This window comes from Falco punctatus (genome assembly GCF_963210335.1).
Source record: "Falco punctatus genome assembly, chromosome: 7".
NCBI classification, from domain to species: Eukaryota; Metazoa; Chordata; class Aves; order Falconiformes; family Falconidae; genus Falco; species Falco punctatus.
In genome coordinates this window covers 47,205,082-47,224,019 of record NC_137587.1, presented here as the reverse complement: position 1 = coordinate 47,224,019, position 18,938 = coordinate 47,205,082, and the positions used below count along the sequence as shown (strand labels likewise).

The 18,938-nt window shown below is 43.7% G+C and overlaps 1 protein-coding gene across 1 annotated transcript in view; it reads right to left on the bottom strand.

Annotated features, from left to right (window-relative positions):
- The window catches only part of MDGA2 (MAM domain containing glycosylphosphatidylinositol anchor 2), a 389,698-nt gene that overhangs the window by 111,796 nt on the left and 258,964 nt on the right, over positions 1-18,938 (bottom strand). The window contains exon 8 of the mRNA XM_080397260.1: positions 15,958-16,251. Coding sequence (XP_080253386.1) covers positions 15,958-16,251 — 294 coding nt within the window. The remainder of the gene's footprint in view (positions 1-15,957; positions 16,252-18,938) is intronic.

Genomic DNA, 18,938 nt, shown 5'->3' with positions numbered 1-18,938 from the left:
TGGTCCAGTAATTATTACTAGGTGTATCCAGAAGGATCACTGCAAGGGTCAACAATCTTTCTAGAACTTTTCTTCTCATCACTGACGTGACCTGGTGACAGGAAGCACAGCCAAGAGAAGACCAGGCTGCTTTTGTTACTGGTTCAACTTCTTCATTTGTTTTGACCAACAAATTCATTGTGGTCAAATGTAGAACTGACAGCAAATGGGCTGCCCCGTCCGAGGTCATGAGATCAGAAATTAGCAAGCCAGATAATACTTTAAAGAGAGTCACAGACCTGATAACACCTGGACTAATTAGCATCCAAGTCAGAAGTCCAGCAAAGATTTGAATTAATTTTCTCCCAGGCAAACAATAATTCAACTGTTGACCTTTGGGACAAAATTCCCTTCTGGCTTATACGAACAAAATACGAAAATCACTGGAGCTATCTCCATGTTCACCACTAGGAGATATAGTTTTTGTATCTTAAAGTTATATACCAGTATAGTAGACAAGGACTTAAACTAATTCTAGGCTGGTGACATTAAATGAAATAGGATGTTTATTCAAGCCAAGATTTATTTTCCTTTGTTCTTTTGAGAGATAAATCTTTTGGTCCAAATAAAATGTGAGTACAATTGTGGATGCACTAAATGATGGCCACACTAAAGAAATTCAGGGACAAATTTTAAATTAGATATGTCCAAACTATAGGAGGCCTCTGTGGTTATCTGAGCCTATTATAAGGTCCTTTTGTCTTCTTTCACCTCTAATCTATTACAGACAAGAGACAGTTTGCTCCCCTAACGAAGCTGAAAACAGTAAATATACAAAAAATAAAACTCACCAGTGTGGTTTTTTTCATCTTGAGCTTTGGTACTCAAAACACAGCAAAAGCATACAAGATAACTGTGAATAAAATCAGTAGCTTTCTTCAAAAAGGCTTGTAACATGAGTAATTAGGAAAAGAAATGAGTTGGCAAACTGTAGTGTGGACTTCAAGCTCTAACACAACACTTTGGTTGAGAATTCCCAGCTCAGGCAGTCAGATGCTAAAGACTGAAGTGGCAAAAAGCACAGCTAACTGGGCACATGCATGGGCTGAACTTCACACTTGGGCACTACAACCCTGCAAGGAGCCTAACAAAAAGGAGAGATGGAACCACGGAGGGAGATGGTGGGAACTTCCATGATTAGCACCTCCAGGAACTGGAACATCAAGACCTGATGACTTGGTTGTTTAAGAGTCAGTGCCTGAGGAGTCACAAATTGGGAGCCTTCCAGGCTCCATGAAAGCCTGGAATGAATTTTAATTTCTATGTGATTAAAGACAAAAAGCTAGGACCACTTCAAATCAGGCTGAGGCAGAGGTGGTGAATAGGACAGAGAGGACTTGCAAGTGAATCGACACTGACATTGCAGTCAACTATCTTTTTCGAGAAGAAAAACAGAAGAGTGTAAATCAGAGGCTCTGACCTCTACCTGGAGAGCAAAAAGCCAACCTAGGTCTGCACAAAGGGTATGAACAAAAACATACGTAGCACATGTGAACGACTTGTGGTCACTCTATTTTCCCTGGTGGCACTATAAAATACCAACAATTTCTTTGCAGTTAATCGGAAAGATGATACGTTTTTGCCCAGTTTTAAAGCCACACCACGCAAATAATATTTGGCACAGAAGAGGCAAGCTCTTTCATTGCTTTGCTGCAGTAGGATTTTCTAAAAGAGCTGACCTTCCTCAGGTGTTAAAAATAATTCACACCTGTAGGAAGAAATGAGCTTATAAGAATGTAAAGAGTACACACATATTCACAGTGCAGGGGCTGGACAAGCATTGACCTAAACTAACCACTGAAATCTGTAGAGAAAACTGGTGGGGAAACAGGGAGGGACACGAAAGTGATCCAGTGACAAACCCAGTGCCTACCTTGAAAACAGGAGTGGGGTGGGGTGGGAGGAGGAGCTGGAGAGCTCCTTAACTCCAGTTCCCAGAAACATTCTGCAACAAACACTCCAATAATTTGTGAGCGCTTGGAAGTTAAAACTAAAATGAGTCACTGTCACTAGGGATTTTTCAACAGCAAATCATGTCAAAATAATCTGATTTCCTTCTTTGAGAGTGTAACAGAGACAGGTGGCTGGGGAGAAATCGCTGATATCCTGCACCTTCACCTGAGCCAGGTGTCTGGTGCCGTTTGCCCTGACATTGCCATAAGCTAGCCACACAATTGTGACCTAGTATGGTGGGAAAACTTGAGCACAGGGTGGTGTCAAACTCCTCAGACAGCCATGCTGACACAGCCCTTGCCAGAGGTCCCTGACCTTTGGCCAGGTCCAAAGCCCTGGGGTCCAGCTCTATCCAAGCCAGTTACTTGGACAAAGAAAAAAAAGCTGGATAAAGACAGCAGGGAGAACCATCAAGTGGGAAGGGGGTCTGCAAAACAACGCCTTGGCTGCACAGCAGATCACAGCTGAACGGGAATGAGCAGTGTCATGCTGCTGTGCATCAGTCTGCGATGGAGGAATGGGACTACATTCCACCGCTGCACATCTCCTCTGTCCAGCAGCCACAGCCAGAACAGGGCACAGCTGTGCCCAGCCTTGGAGCTGCACTTGAGGAGGATGGTGGCCAACCTCAGGGAGCATGGATGAAAGTAGAAGCAGTGATCACATCTAAGCAACTTGGCGTATAAGGCAAAATTGCAGGAAATGGGACCATTTACATCATACAGAAATCTGAAGGCTGGCAAGACAACAGTCTACCTAGGCAAGGAGCCACCAAAAGAGGATCAACTGCTCTCCATCCCCACTGAGGCTTGGACGAAGAGGAAGGGGCCTAAACAGTTCCACATGGGGATGTGAATGATAAAGAGCTGTAGGGCTAGACAGAGGGCATGTGGAAGGTGAAGAACATTAGTAGTTTCCACCGATGCCTTGCAGGGCTGTTTTAGGGCAGCTTCCACCAGTGCACCACAGCCGTGACACTGGCAATTTTAGAAAGCCCTATGCATGCACACATGGAGAAGATTGTCTTTTCTGGTAATATAGCTTTACAATTTCAACTCCCTCCACTACAGCGAGACGTTTGGTTTTCCAGGTTTAGAGCTACAGAGCTTAGCTGTAAAAGGATAATAAAACCCAACTGCCTCTCTTTTCGTACCACCAAAGATTTCAATGGAGGAGATTCGTAGCGATGCCTATGTTTTTCCTCCATAGCTCTCAAAGTACAATAGTGTGTGTCGAGGGTACCAAAGACAATGCAGGGACCACACATCTAATGAGATAATTCAGTAAATAATGGGCTTCTTGACCGATGAAAGTGCTTGGCATGATTTTATGCTGCAATCCAGAACACATCGTAATTACCCTTACAAAACAAGTTACAGAAGAAACTGCATCTGTTGGCCTTTCCAGTGCAAACTGGGACCTCCAAGAGGAAAAATAACCATCCCTCATTGCTGAGGTCAGTCCCCTGTTGTTTCATGCTAACGAGGAGCGGGCATCTCTTGTGCCCCTCCCCCTCTGTTTGCAAGCCAGTCCTGCCACAATCAGGGAAATGAGGATAGATACAGCCTATTACTTGTTACAAACAGAGTAAAAAGGAGAAATTGTACCGATAATAAATCTGAATGATAAAATAAATCTGAATAAGCCGCTACACCTTGAGGGAAACAGTCGATTAAAACAGGGATAATAATGGCTTTATTGATAAGAATATGTATTAATGGGCATGGTAACTACAAAGGAGCCTGGAAAAGTGAGAAATATGTATCAATTGTGAACGGTTTGAATATATTTTCAAGGGCCTGAACTACATAGAAATAACATTTCCTTTAATAAAAATGTAGGATATGCCTTCTCTTTGTTTATTCTCCAGAATTTTTATTTACAGACCAAATAATAAATGAAAGGTGTGAAATTTCCCTTTCATTACAAGGAAAGCTTCTGAGTATAACGAAGAGGGCATGAGAAATCCTGTTACGTGGTATTTTCTATCATAAACTTTCCTCAAGAAAGCCACTTATGCAGCTTACTAACGCTGTCACCGGCCCGCAAAGACCCTCCGCAGCAGATGGCTGTGGTCCCCACAGCAAGAAATTGAGGTCAGAGCGGTGTGCAGTATTGCTGCTTGAGAACTACAGGCATGACTGAGCACCAAGCAGAATGATGCTCCCCAGCAGGTAGTGGAGCTGGACAGCAAGGCAACGTGCAGGGAGCAGGAGGGTAAAACCCATACCCTACCAAGACGTTGACACAGATGTCCAACCTACATGTCCTGTGCTCTTCGAAACCCTTCCTCTGCTGATGCTGCTGGCAAGACTCCTATTGCCTTCAGTGATTTAACTCATAACGTGATTTCCCTGCTGGGAGGAGAAGAGTACGAGAGGATCTCATGCAACATGGCCAACACGATTTTTTCCAGTCTGATGGGAGTGACCCAAAGAATGAGGTTCTACAAAAAAAGGATCGCTTCTCTGCAGCGACAGAAGATCCTCCTAGCTTTCACAGCATCACAGCGATGGCTGTAATGAGCCCAGCGTCCTCTGGACTAGCTCCATTAGAAAAACCTGATTACGTACCAGCACAATCAAGGTCTAATTCCATTCCTGCTGCTGAGTGAAAGGAATGTGCCTGCTGACACCATTTTTTTGCCTACAAGTAAAATCATCTGCAAAACTTCATGCTAACAGCAGTGGACAACATGCCTGAATAATAAATAAAAATTACAATAATTTAAAAAAAATAAAGTTAATAAATAAAGAAAGAATATAAGTAAGCAGATAAAAATAAATAAAGAATTTTTTACAAAAATAAATAAAATCTGCCATGAGGGAGTGCAGAGAAACTGGCAACCTTTCTTTAAATATGAATGCTGCCTTAAAAGACTCTATTTTATGAGATGCTTATAGCCACAAAGTTCAGCATTTGCAAGTTAAACGGGAAGACAGTGATTTATAGAGCAAAATAAATAAGCATGTAACCAAGTACATGATGTAACACAGCAGCATTCACAGACAGGATTAGTTATGCGCCTATGCCAATCCAAATAATCTTAAAAGTTTTAATGCTTCACTTCACAACCATAGTTTTCATTAAAATGCCTGTTTTTGTAATTATGGGAATAAGTCTCCTAAGTAATATAAGACAACAAAAAAGAAATGTATTTACTTAGCACCTTCTTCAGTTAAAATGGCCAATGGCAAAAAGATAGACAAATGGCCAACTTAATCATTCCAATTCATCCTTCCATGAGTTGGTTGGTTGTTGACCTCGCTACTCTCAGTTCTTGTCCTACAAGAAGGGCACTTCCCTGCTCAGGCTGGCCGTGGCCACAGCACCTCAGAACCCCCTCCCCAGCCACTGCTTTCGGAGCTGCAGAGCCACTGTCAGCCCTCTCCAGCAGAGCTGCTGGAGCTCCTCTCTGATGTTTGCTGACCTTTGTGGGTTTTGTTTTGTTTTGTTTTGTTTGTTTCTTTGTTTTCCCTAACTGGGATATTCCTTCTTATTCTGCTGTTTATCTTCATTCCCTCTTATCCTGCTTTTTACCTTCTCACAATAATTTCCGGAGATTTAACTGAACATCACAAGCCCCAGTAAAGAGTCTCACTGTGTACATTTGCCCTCTGATTGCTATCTCTTAACTAGTTATTAATTGCAAAGCTGGTCTGTCTTTTATAGAATGCCAGAATGGTTTGGAAGGGACCTTAAAGACCACCCAGTCCCACCCCCCTGCCCTGGGCAGGGACTCCCCCCCCAGCCCAGGCTGCCCCCAGCCCCATTCAGCCCAGCCTGGCCTTGGGCACTGCCAGGGATGGGGCACCCACAGCTGCTCTGGGCAGCCTGGGCCAGCGCCTCGCCGCCCTCACGGGGAACAATTTCTTCCCAATATCTCATGTACATCTGCCTCTTTCAGTTTAAAGCCGCTCCCCCTTGTCCTGTCACTACAGGCCCTGCTATCATATCACAGCACAGTTCCTATAAAATCAAACATGGCTTAACATACAACAGAAAACCAGAAGAAAACCTTTGCTCTTGAAGATACCATATGTAGGAAATAAAGCTCCATGGACATGCCACTGTCCATGCAGACATCCCCATCCACTCTCAAAAGCCCACGAAACCCCTTCCAGGAAACAACCAGGTTTTTCTGGTTTCTGCCAGGAGCTGCCACATATCTTGCAGCTGTGCAAGCTGACATGCTAATGAACATGGGTCTTACCAGCTTTTCCTCCCCTTGTGTTACCTCTGACAAGGTCCCTCTACAAGAACAGCACCGTCAGGAGGAGGAGTCACCTGTTGGCAAGCGAAGGGACTAACACCATATCTCCCCAGTACCTCCCCTCCCCTCACTGCTACAGATTAGGAAGAAGGCTCCCACGCCAGTGTAACCTCCTAGAAATCGGGACATTAGTGTCATACAACCGAGAGCAGCACGAGCTGTTGCAGCTCTGCAGCACTTGAAGTGGGAGGGGGCATCACTGTGACCCTGGAAACTCCTCATCCTAACCCCCAAAAAGCCCTGAGCATGAGTCAGACAGAAGTCCCTTGGTGTCCCAGACCTTCAGGGATACCAAATCTGCAAAAGGCCAGGGAGCTTATTTAGCAGTGTTTGCAGACACTCTCCTCCACAGCTTCTGTGGTGCTGCCTCCATCCAAATCCCCACAAGTTTCCAAAACCTTTCCACCCACCTGCATTAGTCATAAAACTATTAGAAAAGGCATCAACCAAAGGCATAACCTAAAACCCATGTTGGGAAGAAGCAGAGTGAAACATCGTGGGAAGGTGCTGGTCTCACTCGCTGTACAACAGGGGAGAGATGCACGTACAAGACCTTCCTGACTTTCAGAGGGTTACATTGGTACTGGAGGCTTCTTGTCCAGCTTGGTGGCATTCAGGATCAGAGCATCCATGTGCTCTGGGCAGGGGGGGCAGTTTTCTTCTTGCATCATGGAACAAACCCAAACTCCACCACATTTCAACCTGTTGTTTATGTGCACCGAAGATTTTTAACGGAGCACAGATGTTCTTCGCTTCAGTCTGATCCTCTGTATCTTGAGTTTCAAGGGGATAGCCTAGCTTCCTGGAGCTAACTTGAAACAGCTGGAAGCACCGATATGCCAGCGTCAGCAAAAAGCTACCATGGGTAGGAGAGAGCAAAGTTCTGTGAACAAACCTGAAAGAAATACTGATGTATTAAAACGTGGTGTTCTCCCAAGATTATTGATTTGACTTACTCAGATCCTTGATGCCATCTCCAGGAGAAGCAGAGCATTCAAAGACACCCTATTCTAATTCTTCATATTTTAAATACAGAGATGCAAACATTTACCTCTACTCCCATTCCTCCTCTAGTTCTCACTTCTTAAAAAAACAAAAACCTTTTTGTCTAGAAGACTGTCTTTGGTCTTGCCCTCAGACCCTGCTGTGAACTGCTCTGTAGTGTAAGACTATCTTCTACACGACTAATTGTCAAAAATAAACCGCCATGAATAATTCAATTTTTTCTAATAACATCTGTGTTTATGCTTCAGGTTCTGGGGTACTTGCTGCTATGCCGTCTTTTGGAATTTCTAGCAAGAAAAAGAAACATCTCAGGAGGATCTTGCAGTGACTAGAGTTTTAACATTAAATAAGAAAAAAAATTCAAATTATCTCACTTCATTTACAATTTTCCATGTTGCCAGTGTTTGCATATTCATTACCTCTCCAGGTCACTCGACACACATTGCCTTTGACCTTGCTAAATGTGAAAAAGCTCGCAGAATTTTGCTTTGCTGATCAAGCCATCAATTATTTCCATAAATTTTTCATCCCTTGCTCTGTTCAGATAAATTACGCAGAAAACCGTAATTGCTCATGCACTACACTGAAATATTTCTCTATCAGCTTTCACTGAGGGTTTTGTAGAAGAGATTTTGACCATTGTTTTAAAACATAAAAGCACTAAAAGAGTTTTCTGGAAAATTTCTATCCTAAGAACTAAGGAGCTGGGAACAACCCATTGGTTAAACACAAGGATGGTGATATCAATACCTGGAGTGGCCAAATATATATCAACCATAGGGCTGGCTGAATCTTTAGGGTCAGGCAGGCAGCATGTACCCGTGCCACATGGCAGCAACCCTGGGAAAAACTTGCACCCCAGGGATTTGGGGTTCCTCTGACACAACACACCAGGATGGAGAAAGCAACTTCAGAAAGCAAACCAAAATGATGAAGGCAGCTGGGAGCAACATCTATTTTGAAGTTTTGCAGTTAAGATCATTTATTAATTCCCATACTCCAAAAAGACATGAAAAATGGCACACATATAAAAACAGCATGGCCCAGTTCTAACCCTCTTTTAGCCTGCCCTCTCTCCCACCACAAAGAGCCTAAATCAAACCCAAATCCTATCTATAGAGGAGGAAGGTGTTCATAAAGTAATAAGCCAAACTGTCTGGGAATGTGTCGGGTTATGCAACACTTGTCCTGAATACTCACCAGCTTCTTCCACTCAAATCTTCAATCATAAAAAAAAGAGAAAAAATTGTAACTGTGTCGTCAATCATATGGATGTAAAATGTAAATACTGATTTCCTTTATCATTTCAACCCTCCTAAAAACAGATTTCAATGATTATTTGAAAATAAAGACATTTTCCCCCTTCAATTACTCTTCTCACCTATGGAGATTCTCTCTTTAATGAATTCTCGTAGTTAAAATCTTATAAGCAGATTTGAAAATCTAGAAGGTTTCACTCTCTGGGAGTTTTACTCGCACTGCTGACCCCCACTCACAAAACAGTAACTTTAACTCACCCAGCTCTGCCCAGCGGTATGAATGAAAAATGGGGAGTCCAAAATTCTTCCCAAGGAATGAGCTGTTGTCACGGCCGTGGGAATTACAGGACACATTTGTCCGGAGCTGAAAGTCACTGTGACCATCTCCAAACTAGAGCAGCGATCCTGGTCCCCACCCCCACTGCCTGAAGGGTTTTGTCCACCCAGCTTCAAAAAAATCCCCATCCACAGACCCGCATCTGTAAATCTCCTGGCACATTACTGCAGGGATTAACCACCCCACCTGTTACAAAGTTTCTCATAATTACTTTCCTAAATCTCCATGAGTTTTAAGCTCATTAATTCTAGCTCTACTTTGGATGGAGAACTCTTCATTCCTGTCTTCTGCAACTACCTTTTATTTCATTATTTTCATTATTTACACAATATTTACATATAAATATTTCATCAGGCACATATTTAGACAGTCACAGGATAGATACAGCAATTTTTCTGAGCTGCCAAATTGCCTGTCTAAAGCATAAAAGATTATTTTTTACCATCCTCAGCTGCAAATAACGTCGTCATTTAAAGCAAAGTGGACCCAGTTCTGAACTCTCCTGCCAATGTAAAACCCGAACAACTAATTTATGCCCCACTGATACACTCCAGATTTGCAATGATACACCTGAGATTGTAATTCAGCCTCATATTTCTTACTAATTAGCTCTGTTCCATTTCAAATATAATCCCTGAAGAATGTTCCCCTTCAGTGTGATTTCATTAGTTGTTTAGAATTTATTACCGAATAGGAATGACATACATAAACTGGGACTCAAACTGAAAGGAAAATTCAGAGCACCACAATGCGGCCAACTGCTCTGCCAACCAGGTTACCATGAAATATCTTTGATGTTTTAAGAGGCTTTACAAGTACTTGGAGACCAATGCATTTGGAAAACAGTTTATATTATAAACAATATTTTATGTAGCACCAAAGTAAAACTGGAGCATATAAAATGCAAGCCCAACACGCAGCAATGTCCACTGTGAAAAATGATTCTGTCCTTCCTGCTATCATCACTTGATAAGGTACACGATGTAAACATTTGATTATATTGTACCTGACGGCCTTTTTATTTCCCGAGCATTCTCTTCCAGCAATAAAACTGGTGCATTTAAATTATTACTGGATTGAATTCTGTCTGCCAACAGCAGGTGTTTATTTATTAGATTTTTTTAACTTTTATTTAGCCAAATTTGCCAGCACTCCAAGCGGGTGCTGGGCTCTGAGCACTGTCATGGCACGTAATTCCCACTTTCTGTCTCAGTGCCCTTCTGGAACTGAATTGGGACAAGCCACCTTTAGGAGCATGTCTGGGACCGCCCTTCCTTTTCAGATGCCACCCTCTCAACTTGGAGCAAGGAAGCCACATCCTAGAGACCTTCCTGGGCTCACGGCAGGAGGGTTCATGGCCAGTAGGGCTTCTGATGGGTCCCCCAAGGGCAGGCACAAGCTTCAGAAGGAGCTGGGGCTCCGTCTGGACCAGCACCTTTGATCTTTGAGCATCAGTTTTGGAGGAAATGAGCAGTGTGGACTGCGGCACCAAACCAACAATATCAACAGCACCGTTGCACAAGCGCTTTGAGTCACCGTGAGCCAGCACAGGTCTCTGACAGTCACATAGGTGCCTCCTCTGCCCTACTCAGCATCCCCTTCCCACTCGCAGGCATGCAGCAAACCACACTTGGGAGACAAACACTGACACGGCTGCTTTGCAAGGCTGGTTTTGCATGGTTAGCCCAGCCTTCCCAGTAGACTGCTCCTGTCATTTAAACCTGCTGAAGGGATCCCCCTGGACCCAGAAAATGGCCTGCCCCATGCAAAAAGCTCCCCAAAATCTGTAAGGAGGATACAGGATAAATGCCATTCTCTGAAGGGCTCACGTGTTGACCGTACTATAGATGAGAGCACATTCAAAAGAGCCTGGTCTTGGGTAAAAATCAGGCAGAAAGTCCCTGCAAAGGGGAGCTGGCTGCATAGCAAACCAGGCTGTTTGGTGCTGCCTGCTCCTCTCCAGGGCTGAGACCCCAAGATAACAGCCATGAGTCCTGGGAAGATCTCTGCTCTCCAAATGCTCTCTCTGCTGGCATGCCAGCAGGACTTCACAGACCAGGATGATGCTGATGTCACCTATGATGACAGACCTCCCTCAGCTCTGTCCCTAGCATCACAACTAGTTTTCTCCTTCTTTCATTCTGCAGGGAAAGGAAAAGAAGAACAACAAATGAACTCAACCACTTCACTGAGTGGCCTTTTACTCTTGTTCTTCACCCGGAGGTCTTCTCCAATCTCCCACAGGAGCTGGACACCACAGTAACAACAGCAACAAGTCCCACCGAAATGTTTGGCTCTTGTTGCTGTTGGTGCTGTATTTCCATGATCCTAATTAATCTCTCAGAGAAAAACTAGCAGCGCTCACAAAATCTGCCAAACAATAAAGATCAAAGTCCATAAAGCTCATAGCTTGTGACGAGTGCCAACACACCTAAGAGAAAACACTTCAGGATAATAACAGCAATAAGCAAAGGATATGAGGTGTATTGATCAAATCAGATATTGCATGTCTTTCATTACTGCAGCATCCTCAGAATCTCATCTCCAAAACCTCTAGGGTAGGAACTGTTGTCTCTATTTTACAGGTAGGGAACTGGGACAAAGAAAAACATCCCAGACACTTTCCTTAGGACAGGCTCTGCTGCTTTCTATTGATGCTTCGCTCTCCATAGCCACACAGGGAGCACAGATACCTAACATTCAGATGGATAAAATTTTCAGTTAAATTCCTAAGACCTATTCAATTAGACTTCAAAACAAGGATCTTCTTTGCTGTATTCTACTGTTGAGCAATCACTTCAAGACATGACAAGGTTTGCATGACTCAAAGTGTACTGAAAAGCACACTGACCATGTCTTGGCCAACAGACCAGGGCTAGGAGAGATGAGTTTTCTTTTACAAACTTCCTTTGGTTTCCCATCACACATTTTCATTTTCCTATTACAATTTTCAGAATGTGATGGTACACAGGTAAAATCAAATATCTTAAACCACAACTTGAGGCCAAACTGTGACAAAGCACAGAAACCAGCCACTTTCCTAGAGAATTCACAGCCTGGGATCCTCACATCACTAAGCATGGGGTTAAAGCGATAGCAGAGGGAAAGAAAAACTCTGTTAAAAATCATCAGATGAACTGAGAGTGGGCCATATTAAAAAAAAAAAAAAAAAAAAAAGCCTTTATATTTGAATTTATCTTTAATTTTTCCTCAGTTTGAGCCAGCAGGTATGACCTAGAGCAGTAGTCCCACTGAAAGATTTGCTCTGTGGAGCAAAACAGAGTAACATACCACTTTGGTGAGACAGAAGGTACTACTCTCACAAGCAGAAACTCTTCCGGCACCCCAGAGAGCCCACCTACCAATGTCCACGAACATACCTGGTGATATACCACACACCATATACAGAGTGAAATCAATGAGTCGTTATATAAATGTTTCCTTAAGTATCTTTCCCTGTTTATAGCTGATAGAAGCATTTAAAATAAATATTACAAAATTACTGAAAAGAACAGATTTTTATGACAACTGAATGAATGCTATGCTAGTTACGGAAATGATACTGAAGTTGCTGTGAACACACATACTTTCCTCCCACAACAAAAATAATCAAAGCATTGCATAATATCTGCTTTGTCCAGTCATCTCCAAATTGTCACTTGCTAGGGTCGGAATAAAGTGAGTAGAAATCTAAACAAGAACAGATTAAAGAAAAATCTCCTGTAAGTACCTGTTACACTTCTGCTTATTATAACCATTTTCCAGCTGCTTCTAATCTCTTTCAGAATATGTGAAATGCTGCAGCTAATGCAGCTCTAAAAATACATAGAAACAGAGGGTGGGTTTGGGTTTTTTTTCCACAAATAAAATATTGTAAAATAATAGCAATCCAAGCAATGCATCCACCAGCCTTTGGAATTCAGCAGGAGTCATCCCGCTGGCTCCACTGAGGACTGGCTCAGGTCCTGAAGAAGTGCAGCTGGTGGAAAGTCCTCATCCACACCCTGCGAAGCATTCCCCAAGACCCAGGCTCAACCCATCCCCTCCTCTAACACGAAATGCATGATTACCTCCCTGCTGAAGAAAATAACAGCATCTGCTTAAAAACTTTGAAACAGAGACCAGGATAAACAATGCAGAGCTCACTGGGTAAATAGAAGAGTTTCTATGATGTGAAAGACTTGAAATAAATTCTTCCAGTGCAAAATGGCAAAATGTGGGACATATCACAGCTGTTATACAGAGCCATGTCAAGAGTGCTTCTGAGTACTTGTTCTTCCAGTATCCCCCAGTGAACTGAGCTTCTGAGGATTAAAAAAACCCAAACCCAAGAAAACCATAAAAGGCTGAAAATGGGTTTTTATTTTATTACCTAAAACCACACGAAACAGGGCTTCTCTGAGCTCATAAAGCTCCCAGGAACTGAGATGAGAAATTCTTGACACAGGGGTTGGGACGACCAGCTTGCCTCAGCCATTACTTTGTGGGTTTGCTGTTTGTTTGCAGTTACTGGAGTGGATTTACCTCCAGAGCTTTCCTGCTGAGCCTCTTGCTTTACCAGGAATACCCTCCACACGTGTACTTGTACATGCACTGAATGACTTGAAGAAGCTTCCAGCATCCACATGTCAATCATGCACGTGTCCATCCTCCACACATCATCACAACCAAGCCACACCAGGATGTTATAACCATGCTGGATTCTGCACAGACATACGGAAAAGATGATGTACACTGATCAAAAAAGAGAATATAAGCTAAATGGCTAAGATGGAGGATCCAAGTGGCCAGAAAATAAAATCTTTTCTACTTCTCACAACAAATCAGTGATAGAAAAGGGGAAAGAAGCCACGTTCCTATTCATGAGGACCATTGCTCCACTGTTTGCAGAGTGATACTTGTTGACAGGGGACTCTGCAAATCAGCACTTACTGAGTTTATTATTCACGTTTCCTCTCTGCCATTCAAGATCATCAAGGCCTGCAGTCACCACACAGGCCACTCTTGTGTCCAGGCTACCCAAAAATCTTGCACCTTGTCACCTTTCTCACTCATCACTGTTGCTCTCAGAGGAACTAGTCTTAGTCAACCATTTCTACCAGCCATGCTGCTGCTGTCCTCCCAAGCTGTCCAACAATGTCCCAAGAGCCACAGGCTGGGAAGCATCACTGCAAGTTTTCACAACCTTGATTTTCTTTAATATACAATGATATTGGGTAATCTTTTCTTGCATTTTAAATACTTGCAATAGATGGCAAAGACACGTTCCAGCAAAGCCATGGCAGCCAAAATATACCACATCCAGCCTCTGTGCACACACCCGATAAACTGCAGCAACTGAACCCCCCCCACAATGTTTTTTTGTTGCTGCTCTCTGCATTTTCCCCAGCACCCACCCCTCTCCTCTCACACTGTTCAAGCTGTGAGGGCCCAGGACACAGTTCCACCAGCTCTATCAGCCCTGACAATTACCTGTGCCCTGGTGACATGTCCATTTTGCCGGACAGACTTGGGGCTTCTTGCATGTATCCTATATTCTGCCCTTCTATGTCTTTCATATTCGACCTTCTCATGACATTTACCTTCTGCAAATCACCTTTTCTGCGCAGCTAAAATTAAACACCTATAATGATGATGGCTTGTTATAGGAGATCTTAAAGAGAAACTGTGTGTCATCAGGAGTAGTCCAAGTGATGATACCCACAAAAGCCACCATCAGAATAACCACGATACTAGTACTAATGACATGAGTAAAAATTCTTGTGTCAGCACCGGCTCCCCAGTGCTCCCACAGCTCTTAATTAAGGCAGCTTGTGCAGGCTCATCCAGCCCATTTGTACAGGAGCCAGTCTTCCCTACTAAAATCCATCTGCTTTGAAAGTGCATCAGGAAGAGACTAATCCCCCCGTGGTCCTTTTATGCTCTGTAGGGAAAGACTGACCTCTCCAGAGGATGATCTCAGATCCAGGTAATTTTCTGCAATCTCTAGAGAGGGAGCCAGAGACATCTCTGCTCCCAGTCTAGATACGGTCCTAATCTTCAGAAAACCGTCCTAATGCAGTCAAACCCACCACGAGGAGAAACCCAAGCGCGAAGGCTCCAGCTTGCCTGCTCTCTCTCAGGAGGCTCTTGGTGTCATTAATCCACGTGACTGCTGGCTGGGACAGGAGCACGCTTTGATAAAAATCTGTACCAGCACATCAGTAAATAGCTCTGATGAAAGCACTGCAGATACCACAACATGTAATCAAGTGCATAAATAATTTGTTATACAACAGACCTCGGAAAAAACAAATCAGTTGATTATTAGTAATAACTATGTATATTGCAGAATCTCATCCCTGGAGGCCCCAAAAGAGGTCAGTTGTGCTGAGCACAGAATGCTGTTAAAAAGCAAATCTGCCATAGTATTTGGGCATCTGAAACTGGAATAAATGAGGGCTGCACAAGTCAGTTTATTAAAAAGTGAAAGTAAGTACCAACAATACAACAGACACATGGAAGTCACTTAGTGAACATCTTTATCAGATACACAGCAACAAAGAATGGCTCATTATTCCCCATAAACCGTATCAAACCAGACTTTTCATTTTCCAATAATAAACACTGACCGTTCCAAAATAATTGATTTCCCCATATGCTTTCCTTCCCACTCCTGGTGCTGCTGGTTTGCAGAGACAGAGCAGGCTATGCAGATCTGCATGCAGATCAGCTAAGATCGAACAGCTTTCTCTCGGTTTTTTTTGTCATTTTACACAGTATCAACAAATGAGATCAATATCAGATCTGCATTTATAGAAATATGTCCGCCTGTCTCCTGCACTTGTTCCTTTGTCAAGAAATTTGAAGCTGTGCATTGGGAAACAATGATTGTCTCACACTTTTTTTTAAAAAAAATATATAAATGGGACTCCTATGTAATTTTTACTTCCATATTCACATTAAAATCATGGACTTGAGGAACTACAGAGCAAAACAACACAGCACCAAAAATGTAACAAACATAAAACTCTTGCTGCTGTGTATTTAGGGGAGAAATAACTTCTTTTTCTCAGCAAAACCACACGGAAAGAAAATAATGGTCTACTTACACTGTACAATGAGCTGTACCAAAGCTTCTCTGGGTTTCACATTAAACCCATTGTACTGGCTGGTCTGGCACCTGTAGGTTCCCGTCATCTCCCTGGACACGTTCACTATCCTCAGGATCCCATCGTAGCTCTCTGTCTGCATTCCCCCATCTGGCATTGCGACCTCCTTGTCTGCTCGGGACCAGAGAATGATGGGCTTGGGCTTCCCTGTCACCTGGCACTGCAGCTCGATCGTGTCCCCTTCCCGGGTGACCAGCGGTGACTTTTCTTGAGGGACAGTCAAATTGGGAGGGACTTCAAAGAAGAAAAAGAGATGATTCAACAGTTAGCATTATAGACATCAGGTGGCTTTCTTGCTTGTTACAGTTCTAATTGTATATAAGAAGTAATTTATACACAGACAGCAATGCATATTGACTACAAATATTGGAATCATAGAATCAGAGAATGGTTTGAGTTGGAAGGGACCTTGAAGATCACCTAGTTCCCACCACCCTGCCATGAGCAGGGACACCTTCCACTAGACCAGGTTGCTCTGAGCCCCATCTAGCACTTGAGCACTGCCAGGGATGACCGTGCAATGCTACTGTACTTAGGAGACCAGGTCCTCAGCTGCTTGAAGCAATTAAAATAAGTTTTAACAGCCCCAACTACAACACTTAGTTGTCTCCCTGTGTGTCCCTGACACACCAACACACCGTACCAGTGTACATCACTGCATTCAGACCACTGGTTGCAGCCCGCACTTTATCACTGCAAGTTATAGCTTTCCTCTTTATGGGTGTTTGGCACTAAAAACTTTTTTTTTTTTTTTTATAGCAGACTGGCTGCTGATTTTATCCAGCTTGTAATGGCCACACAATGAGGAAGAATCGTGCCAATTCAGAAATCAGCTCAGAATTCAAGACCTGAAACCAAAATGCAGTTGGTGTCTTTCTATCACAGGAGGTTATCAAAGTGGTATTTTTTTCATAGAGATTTGCATTAACAAATCCAGAAGGGATATGTGAACAACTGTTTCCAGCTGGAGTTAGACAGCCCCTTGGAGCAGGAGTAGCTGGCGATGCCCAAGGACCCATCCCTCCTCCTCTCTGCAGTCTTGCAAGAGTGAGACTTTCTAATTGCCCCCAGTGCCTCTTCTAATTATCTGCCACAGCTCTGAATCACCAGTCCTTGGCAGCAAGGAGAAGAGCTCGCTCACCACGGAAGAGACGCTGCTGTGCAAGGTGTTTGATCAGGACAGAAATGGCATGGTGCCCTGGCAAAAGCATCGGTGTTTGCATGATGGGCATCCCAGTGAGCTTCCACCATCAGTCCCATCAGAGGCAACCCCTCTACCTCAGTCCTTAGATGACAGCACTGGGTAATTACAAAGCACTGCAAGCTCCGCCAGACTGACAAGAATGGCTTTGCCATGTCAATTATCATTCCCACCTCATCACACCTATATTGGGTTTATAGCCAATTTCTTACTCCCCTCCTAGCACAACACAGATAAAAGCACCGTTTCTGAAGCTGCCTGTGATCTCCACATCACACATGGTGCCTTCAGCACTGTGGACCCTTGCGTAGGAGGGCATGGGCTGCTGTGCGGTGGGTGAAGGTATGGAAAAGCCTGATTTAAACACTGCCTGCTCTCTCCTTCCTTCCATGCCTTCTGAAAACTCAGCTGCCTTATGGGTCTTCTGTTCTGAATAATGTAGAGATGCTTTCTGTTTTAAAACAGTCCCTCCTAGGAGCATTACCTCTCCACGCTGTCCTGCCCTCAACTATTTTGTCTGAATGCCAGCACCGACAAAATACAGCCTGTGCCATAACTCCTGTCCGCAGGAAAAAATAATCAAAGGCTATTTTCAGGCCCCCAGAGACAGAAAGAACAGACTTGTACTGGTGAGAAACAGTTCCAGTTTTCCCCTGGGATCTAGCTCGTGTCTACAGACCTGACAAGCCTGCTAGGAATCAGGGTTTAAATCAGGGGCTTTCATAGGTCCCAAAATACCTGTCAGCTGTTTTGAAGGCTTTAATAGCTCCTTCTGAATCTGATGGGACACGCAAAAGTGGAAATAACTTTCTCTACAGGAAAGTAAAGGAAAAATTATTTTATATTTCAAAAAAAAAAAGAGGGTGGGGTGGAGAAAAAAGAAACAAGAAAAAAGAGAAAACCTGCTTAATAAAACATTCCCAGTATTCGTGAAACATTCTTATTTTTAACTTATGCCATAGCAAGTCCTGAGCACAGCCTAGTGCCCAGGAGATCTGGATCGCTTGGAGGGAGACCAGAGGAAAACTCCCCCACGAAGATGCTCAAAAGCCCCTGGTGAGGAAGGGCTGCAGGACACGTGACCCACCCCAGCGAAAGGAGGGTGGTACAAAGGCATGAGAGCAGCCCTGTGATCGCTCCACCAGAGCTCAGAGAAAAAATACAGAGGGAAAAGGGTGCTGAAGGCAGCAAGGGACGAGACGGAAGGAGCAGATGAGCACCGCTCTGTTGTTCTCTGAGATATTCTGACTGCATTTCTCCACAAGCCTGTGCTCTCTCCCTACACCCCACACGTTTGCCGTGAAGTACACCGTACTTGTTCTGGACCTGCATCAGCCAGGTGCTGGTGGTGGCACTCCTCCACCTTCTTCCCTGAAAGCAAGCACATCAAATATATATACCGAACAATCACTTCCTAAAGCAATGTTCTATGGAAACACAGACTACACTGAGGAAAAGGTATTGTTCCAGGAAGGAAAATACAGTTTAAAGAGAAAGGTTTGAAAGCACACTGTGCAGTGCCTGCCTTCTGAACACCTTTTCCAGCTCACCTGGCTTGTGGCTTCTCTACTTAGTGCAAATAATATGCAGCCCTGTCTAAAAAAAATATTTACTTTGCCTGTTTCCCCCTGGGCAGTAGATCTGCTCCCTGCTGTGAATGCCCTTTGATCAAAGCATGTCCCAGTTGGTGTGGATGCTGCAGGTTCCTTGGTAGCTCCCC